At 40.0% G+C, this 9,067-nt stretch overlaps 1 protein-coding gene across 1 annotated transcript; it reads left to right on the top strand.

Annotated features, from left to right (window-relative positions):
* Window positions 1-1,013: 1,013 nt before the first annotated feature.
* Window positions 1,014-8,969, top strand: rnf180b (ring finger protein 180b). Its single transcript, XM_047372248.1, has 8 exons — window positions 1,014-1,143; window positions 3,249-3,351; window positions 4,239-4,328; window positions 4,579-5,124; window positions 6,136-6,264; window positions 6,381-6,600; window positions 6,770-6,895; window positions 8,588-8,969. Exons 1-8 carry the CDS (start codon window positions 1,127-1,129, stop codon window positions 8,764-8,766), a joined length of 1,410 nt encoding a protein of 469 aa, XP_047228204.1. The 5' UTR covers window positions 1,014-1,126; the 3' UTR covers window positions 8,767-8,969.
* Window positions 8,970-9,067: the final 98 nt, after the last annotated feature.

Here is a 9,067-nt window from a genome sequence, read left to right as displayed (position 1 = left end):
AAAACCAACGCTTGGTGCAGTTACAGGTTGCTTTGGGCTTTAGATCATCATCTTGTTTGTTATTAATTTGCATGGTTATTTTACACACAACCAATGACAAAAACAGTTCGGCATCAGGAAGGAACTGCACAAATTTGACCAACATGGGGTACACTAGTCAATCAGTTGCTCTTGTCACTAATATTTTTATATCCTGTAAGAGTTTTATCCAGTTAACACTTTGTTTGAAGATTTTGTCTGGTTACCTACCATTTCTGAAATTAATCTAAACAGAGAAAAAAATTAAAGTCCCCTCTCCAAGATATAATTTGACATAACTTTGTTTATTGAATTGTGCTAGTTTCAAGAAGATTACACAATTAAAAAACTATTTTCTTCACTCATTTTACATGATCAAGAGCCTACTTTTGCTGATTTATGGCCTTCAAGAAAATCCATGGAATCCAGCTTCTTTGGGTGCAGTTGCAGAAAAGACCACCAGGGGCAGCACAGTCACTACTATTACTGTAAGGTCAAATGGTTTTGTCCAGCAACGCTGTATTTGGATATTTTGTTTGATTACCTAACATTTCCGATATTAATCTAAACAGTAAAGACAGATTAAAGTCACCTTTCCAAAATATGATCATTCAATCCACTTTGTTAAGATTATTCAGTTAAATCATTTTTATTAGAATGATCTATTGTGAATAAGATTACAAAATTATTAAGATATTTCAACATAAATTTTTTGTGGGGGCTGCATCCCCACTTTTAGTGCAAATGGATTTTTGCCTTCAAGACATTACATTACATACCGGCTTGTTAGGTGTAGTTACAGAAACGATCATCAGGGGCAGCATTGGCCAAACCCCATGTTTTATTCAATAACAGTGTGTTTGAAAACGTTTTCAATTACTTAATATTTCTGAGAAAAGAAAAATTGAAGTTCCTTTTACAACATGTTATTGTAATTTAAATGAACTCTGTAAAATGTGACGAAGATCACACAAGTTATAATGCATACTTGTTTTGGGAGAATAAGCGTTCTCGTAAAGTTTGGCCCCGCAGACATCCCGTAGGGTCTAATTTTTCCTGTTGTTGCAAACAGTTTTAAATCTGCACAACTTCGCTTGTTTAAACCTTTATGAGTCGTTATTTAAGGTAAGATTATCTGTAAAAACTGACTGTAAACATAATATTAAGACGTTTAATGTTTGCTGGTTGCGGATTTAAAGTCGTAACGAGGGAACTTGTTGCTCTTTATGGTGCTCCTTTTAGCTAAGTTAGCGGGACGTTAGCTGTTTAAACTCTGTTTTTCAGCTTTTAGCGTGAAAAAACAACATTTAAGAGGAAAAACAACAGATGTGTCGTAATATTGATATAAAGGAGAGTTAGGGAGACTTATAAATGTATGAAACAGTGTTGGATTGTATTATTTTGATTCTTAAAGTATTTCTTTAGTCTCAGCAGGTGCATTTTAACAAACCTAACCCTAACCCTGAACATAGTCCTCATATTTGTGGATTTCTGTCTTTAAACCTGGTAAAGTGGTCTAGGTCAACAGTCCCGAAGTTTCCTGAAGGCTTTCATTTTTTCACATTTTTGGGGATTTTTTAGTCATAAATCCGAGGGATCAAACAGGGAAATGCGGACAATAAATGAGAATATGCGTTCCGATGCGGCTCGTTTGTTAGATTAAAATTACTTTCCATTAAGCCTATATTTCTGTAAAAAATGTTTTTTATTGGTTTGATGTAATATTCTCATTTTAAATGGCGTGTTTTTATTGGCTGTAAGCGGAAAATCATCATAATTAACAGAAATAAAGGCCTGAAAACATCAGTCTGTGTAGAATTAATCTATGTAATTGTGCTTCACTTGGTCAGTTAAATCAATGAAATAAATAGACTTTTTAAATAATCTAGTTTATTGATTTGGTCTGTATAAGAGACAACTAGACAAAGATCTTTACACACGTTGTCACACAAACTCATTCACAGGAGCACATCAATAAATTACAATCTTATCAAAAAGTTCAAAAATGAATATATGGTTTATCGTGGACAGCATTATATAATTCAAGGATTTATTAAAGTTGTTTCTCAGAAAATCCGGACACTATTACAGACATGTATTATGGTCATGTTGTGGACTACACAACCAGGTGGAGGAGCAAAGTTGTCCAACAGTTGGTCACATGGTTAATGGTGGGTCCAAGAGGGAAATCCAGACATCCATCTCCATGGCAACAGCCTCCAGGTCATTCTGGGGGCGTCCCCAGCCCACAAAAGTTTAATTTATATATCTATATAGAGAGAAAGACCTTCTCCAGGGTCTCCTCCCAGTGGGACATGCCCAAAAAGCCTTCAAAGGAATTTAATGGAACATTTAGTGGAGGGAAAAAGTGTAGGTTTTTAAAGAATTTTAGCAAAACCATTCAAAATTTAGAGGCAGATTAAAGAGGTGTGACCTGGAGTCGGTGCCTTAAGAGTCACCGCACACAGAAGTCTCCAGGACTTGGGCTACAGCTATCACATTCCTTGTGTTAGGAAACTCCAGAACCAGCTACTTTATACCTGGGCTGAGGAGAAAAAGGACTAGACTCTGTGGTCCAAAATACCCCTTTCAGATAAAAGTAAAGTTTGCATTTCATTTGGAAATCACGTTCCCAGAGTCTGGAAAGAGAGCAGAGACACAGAATCAGAGTTGCTGAGGACCAGGTCCATCCTCTTGCTAAAAAGTTTTATGGAGATGCAGATTTTATTTTCCAGCAGGGCTTGGTACCTGCCAGCACCTCTAAAAGTAATGACCATGCTGCAAGTCGTCACTGTGCAGCATGTGCCAACCTACTGGCCTGTCCTGAAGCCCATAGAGAACCTATGGAGTATTGTTGAGAGAAGGATGAGGGACACCAGACCCAACAATGCAGAGGAGCTGGAGGCTGCTTCTAAAGCAAGCTGGGCTTTAATGGCGCGTCAGCATCAAAGCCACACCCTATTAATGCAGTAATTGATGCAAAAGGAGCCCTGACCAGGTACTGAGTGCATCCAAAACCTTTTTTATTTTAATCTTCCTGATCAGTTTAATAACTATTTGAAGATATTCTGATTTACTGAGCTGCACCTTTCTTTATCGGATCTTATTCAAAACAGTGAAGATAAAATGCCTCCACAGATGACAGAATTTGACCCCCAGTGTGTCCAAACCAGCCAGAATCCATCAGTTTTGTGTCCTTTTTCTGTCCTGACTGCTGTTTCTACCAACAGATGGAATAAACTGTTCCTGCTGAAAAGTTTGAAGATGGACAGAGCGATGCTCCGCTGCAGAAGGTGTCGCAGGGTCGTCATTGACTTCACATGTTTGTTAACGGTGGGTAACATTCGCTCAGTGGTGTGGAGGTTCCCTAGGAACTAGTTCAAAGTTCAGCTCGATCCGGTTTAAACGGAACCGTCTGATGCTCAAGGTTCACCAGCTGAGTGTTCTGATCTAACGTTTTGGCTTAGTTCTCGTTCGTTCACAGATTTTTTAAGGAAGAATATTCTTTAAAAACCTTGGACTCTGTTAATTCTGCTTTGTTCCCACATAAACAGTATTTTAATCTCAATTATACTTTATTTCTAAAGGACCTTTCATACAGACAAGTGTAACTTCACATAAAACCGCTGATGACACAAATACAAAATGGCTGATCTAAGTAAACAGACTAAATAAATTATTATACTGATAATAAAATGATACGAATAAAAAGCGAGGGATAAATCAGGTTTATGCAAAGAGGAAGTGTGTAAATAAAATGACCAGACTCTCATTACAGCTGCTCTCAGTCACATATTTCCAAGTTATAGCAGTATGAGTCTGATTTTGTTTTTTATTGGTTCCTAACTGAACCCTTGGGGGTCAGAACCGAACCTTTGGGGTTAAGTTCATTCCCGCATGCCTTTGGTTTGGACACAGAAATCACCCTCGTTTAAACGTTGACCATATCTGCATGTTTCTCATTATTCAGTAATGTGACATCATAAATAATTATGTCGTGAATCGACTGTCAAATGATGTGCTGCAGGTGGTTTAACAGGAAGTGTATGTGACGTACTTCCTGCAAAGTCTGGAAGTTTTTACTTTATTCCTCCTACCCTCTGTCCATCCATCCATTTCTAAACGTTTTTATGCGATTCTGAGGCAGAGGAGTTTGGGAAACTTGGTTCTTGTTTCCTGGGAAGTCTGGGAACGCTGTGATTGGTTGTGTTTAACTCCAGGCAGCAGATGAAAGTCCAGCTGGTGGCTGCAGTATTTGGCACATAGACGCTGACAACCTCCCAGAGTGGATCCTGACCTCCGTTCAGCAGGTCAGTCGGTTCTCCTGCAGCTAATGTTTATTCTTCTGAAACTTCAGCTTTTCCTGATTGTTTTTCTGTTAAATCATCATCCATCATATCGATCGCTTTTGTTCTCTGGATGTTAATAATTTAGTTTTAAATCCATATCTGACATGTGAAGTTCTCCTACAACCTTTGCCTTCTGATTTTGGATATTGGTCTGAAAACATAAAGGCCTCCTGAGCTGTAATTCAACACAAAGATTCCTGTTTCTCCGTAGGCTCTGTGGACGGCAGGGAAGCTAAACTGCCGTCACTGCGGGGCTCGTTTGGGTGGCTTCAGCTTCCTCGCTCGCTCCGACTGTCCATGCGGCCGTGACGCCACCGTCCATCTCAGCAAGAGCCGCGTAGATCTGGACCAAACGCCCCACGTCCTCGTTGTCCAGCCGAGGAGGACAAGCTCTGGGACAGGACTGTTGATGGACCTCTGTCAAAGTGAAGAGGAGGCTTCTCTGGACAGTTTCCAGCTCACATGTCTTCCCTGTTTGTCACCCATCATTCCTCCAGACGCTTTGGATCCACTGTATGCTGCTGAAAACTCCCATGGTGCTGCAGGCCATCCAGACAAGTTAGAGTTGCATTCATCTGTTAGAAGTGCAGCAGAACATCAGTCTGACCCAGATCATGAAGCCTGGAGGAATGTTCTTCCCTGGGTTTCTGAAATATCGGGAGGATCACAGTCGTCTCTAGAGCTGCAGCAAACTGAGGAAGTTTCCCTCAGAAGGAGATTCACCTCTGAAGCAGAAGCTGAGCTGGAAGAGGAAGCGGTACGTTTCATCTTTATTTTTGAGACCGCAGGCAGGAATCTTTATCATGTCTTCATTATTTATGGACAGAATCCGTACGTTTCCACCAGAACCTTTGTACCATTAATCCTGTGAGGGCTGATGTCTGATCAGATTTACTTTTTCAAAGCTCTCCTGAAAAGATGCTGAAGCCCCGCCCCCTACACATGATCTTTCCTGATCTCTAACTGACCCTTTGGGGTCCCTCCATTTTGTTCTCTACCTGTGTCCCTTTAAAGGCTGAGAAGTCTCTCTCCTTTTCCTTTTCCCATAAGTAACATCCTTTCCCAGGAATATCAAAAAGTCTTCCTGATCACTTTTTAATTTTGTGGTCTGTCATCCCCTGGAGCCAAAAAAGACACACAATTATTATGTATTAATATGCTATTATTAGCTTCAGTCATCGCCATACATAAAAACCATTCACATTGGTTTTGTTTTTTTGTGCCAACTTTACAGTCTGTGTTAAACAACACACTAAATGGACTTTTCCCATCTCACACGTGTCGATTATCTAAACCCAGGAATGTAGAAAATTGCCAGCCGCATCGATTTTGAGAAATGTTTTCTTTTATTTATTTATTTTGCAAAGTTGTAAAAAAAAAAAAACACCAAAAAGTTTTTTTTTCTTTTCCAAAATTAGATGAAAAATAATTTAAAAATCCGATTTTCTATTGCAGTGGTGGTAAATTCTAAAATGCATTATAAATCAGATCTAATAGCAGAAAAACTCTGAGGAACACAGTTTGCTCTATTTAGTGATAAAAGGCAAAATTAAACCCGAATTTACAACCCGGTCAGGTTTTATGCACCGTTCTCTTAGAGGATCCTGCAGGGTTAAAGCAGCTCAAAGAGCCGACACCAAACACAGCCGAGAAAATGAAACAAGAACCCATTAAAAGCTGAAAACAGGCTCGAGTTAAACAAACAGCAGAGATGTTGACCTGAGCTGCTGAATCAGTGACTGGGATCTGGGTTTTTCCCGTCTCCCAGGATCCAGTCTTATCCAGCTTCTCGGCTTGGATCAGACAGAACAAAAGAGATAAGAACCGTCTGAAGAGTCAGAGGAGGAAGCAGAGGAGGAGAGAAAGATGGCTGCAGAGTCAGATGAAGGAGGCGGAGGTGAGGAAGCACTACAATCATTTTTACACCTGCATCTCAATAAGTTAGAATATTCATTTACAGTTAGTTTCCATCTACCACTGAATAATAACCACTGAAACCACTGATGTTCCCAGACTGAAAGCAGTACAGACTCACCTCTGGACTCTGAGGACGTGGACAGAGACGGTCTGACCTGCGCCGTGTGTCTGGACGTCTTCTTCAGCCCACACACCTGTCAGCCCTGCGCTCACGTCTTCTGTGAGCCGTGTCTCCGAAGGCTGGCCAAGAACCGGGCCACCAACACGCCATGCCCGCTGTGCCGGTGCCTCATCTCCCACACCAGCTTCCACAGAGGTCCGGGTTCCAACGGCACTCGTCCACAACTGTGGACATACAGACCTCCGCTGTCATGAGCTCATTAGTGTCCAAGGCGGCTCAGAATGAGGAGACATTGTCCACATTGTTAAAGAACAAGTTCTTGTGCTCAGGCTCAGTGTTTCCATTCCCTCTTGTTCCCCCTCAGAGCTCGACCTGACGGCAAAGACTCTGTTCCCGAAGTTCTGGGCCACCTGCAAGCAGAACTTCCAGAACGCTCCGTGTGCTCGATGGCCTCTGCCAAGCTCCCAAGAACACTCACGCTTCTTTTGGGGTGATTATGTTATTATTAAATATATATTTAGTTTTCCACTTTTATTGAATCAAAGCTACTTCAGAGCTAAACATGCATATAAATGTTTCATCTTGTATTATTATTCATTTTATGTTTTTATGCCCTTTTTGTCATGAGAACCCCCGACTTTTTTTGGGGGGGGTTGGAAAAAACAACATGCAATAAGCTCCAGAAATAAGGAGCAAGGTGAAATATTTGGGATGAGGTTATTATTGCCTCGACTCGGTCAATAATTGGTAACAAGCCTTGTTTTAGATGCATTTTAGAAGCTTATGGTGGTCCCTCTGATAAAAATGTAATAACTTTGACTGCATTAAATCTTTCCTTCAACTTCAGACCCAATCATAAAGGTTTTGTTTGTCTTCATGTCTTTATGTTTTATTTGGGTCGTGTTTTGTATTGCTTTGCCTTCTCTGAGAATAAGACCTCCATTGAAACATAACGATGAAGCACTGCTGCCCCTTGTGGTTTATTGGTGTCATCACACGTAACACGTGTTTTCCCTCTGTTTTGAGAGCCTTAGATTTATGTATTCATGGGAAGTAAATTATAATAAATGACGATTACAGTATCTAGATATAATGGGAGCCAGCTGGAACAAACTAGGCTATGCTTTTATGTGATTCTTTTATTCTCTAGACTGGGCAATAAAGGGGGTCATGAAATGTTAAAAGTAAACAAATCCATCCTACGTTTCATATAATTAGTTTTCCAATGACTGAAATATTGACTAAAAAAATGTTTGCAACATGTCTGATTTTGGGCCCAAAGGTGCCTGAAGGGTTAAAGCCACACGTTCCAGTCATTCACATAGAACAGGGAGTCCGGTTCAGATCATGGGGTCAGCAGATCTGGGAATTTATTTCTCTAGTTGTCGTGTTCTGAGATGGCTGAAAATATGCGCTTACATCCGCTTCTGGTTGGGTTCTAACTAAACATCTGCGGCATTCACTGACCCCTAGTTTCCAGCTAATGCAGGCGTCTGCAGCCTTTACAACCCCAGGAGCCATTTCTGTCTCAGTTCAGCTAAATAAAACCCGCTAACTTTACCTGACCTTTGGAAAAAAAGAAAACGTATAATATTTTATAATTTTCTACCATTTTATTTCTGTTTTTTTTTTTTTTATAAAAAAAAACATAAAACGTTTGCATAAAGAGAATGTATATACTGTATTTTTCACTATAAGATGTTGATTTCTTTGTGGAAAATTATGGAAAAGAAGCGAGTTTCCAACCAAATGATATTAACATTATTGCTGGTAAATTTAGTGTCATTTTGTTTTAGAAATTCAAAGCAATTATTCCATTTAAAAACTGAACAACTGTTAAATCTTGCATTTCTTATATCTACATTAAAAACATTACTTTGTCAATTTTAGCCAAAGTTATTGGGAGCCACTGTAGAAGGTCCAAAGAGCCACAGATTGTAACCCCTGGCCGAGTCAAACAGACCAGCAGGTTCTGATTTTAGGAGAATATTTCAATAAAATCTGACCTCATTTTACTGTAACTTTGTGTCTGAAAGGACAGAAAAAACAGGCATCTGCTAAGCATGACGCTGGACAGAAAACCTGTTGGAATCTGTTACAAGTCGTTTCCAGGTTGTTTTTGGAGAACTCTGGAGGCTGAAGAAGAGCTCCAGCCATTAAATTCTGCTCTGTTGATCCACAGTTAATCAACGGCGCGGCGCAACCGCGTGGGGACGCTGGCACTTCACTCCCGGAGCGTTTGTCTTCAACATGCTGGGCCTGCCCCATCACACCTTCTTCCACATCGACATGATCTTATTCATCTTTGCTTTAAAGTTGCTCTGTTGCCTCTCCGTCTTGTTATGCAAACTCATCTTTTGAGTTTTGGTTTTCTGCAGGTGGGCTCTTCTTTGCTTGCTTTCTGAAAGCATCAGAGGAAGGAGGGCTTACAGGAGGACATTTTGGTTTTAATTTGCACATTATTTAATCAAGATTATTGGCTTTTGAAAGCCTGCTGTTCACTGTGAAGCTGCACTAAATGGTTCCAAGTTCTATTAAAATAAATGTGTTTTCTATTTTTCAAAGACGTGACTAAGACTATTATTGTATTTATATTATTCTGAGTCTTTACACCATTTATTAGATAAGTGTTTTTCTTTCATTGTCTAAAGGACAAAAACGC

Source organism: Girardinichthys multiradiatus, chromosome 8, assembly GCF_021462225.1.
Source record: "Girardinichthys multiradiatus isolate DD_20200921_A chromosome 8, DD_fGirMul_XY1, whole genome shotgun sequence".
Lineage (NCBI taxonomy): Eukaryota > Metazoa > Chordata > Actinopteri > Cyprinodontiformes > Goodeidae > Girardinichthys > Girardinichthys multiradiatus.
Note: the sequence above shows the minus strand (reverse complement) of the source record. Positions and strands in the feature narration are given on the sequence as shown.

Coding starts and splice junctions, on each gene's coding strand:
- rnf180b (XM_047372248.1), top strand. Junction 6,265..6,380: donor GTCAGATGAAGGAGGCGGAG/GTGAGGAAGCAC, acceptor TGATGTTCCCAG/ACTGAAAGCAGTACAGACTC. Junction 6,896..8,587: donor ACACTCACGCTTCTTTTGGG/GTGATTATGTTA, acceptor GTTGATCCACAG/TTAATCAACGGCGCGGCGCA.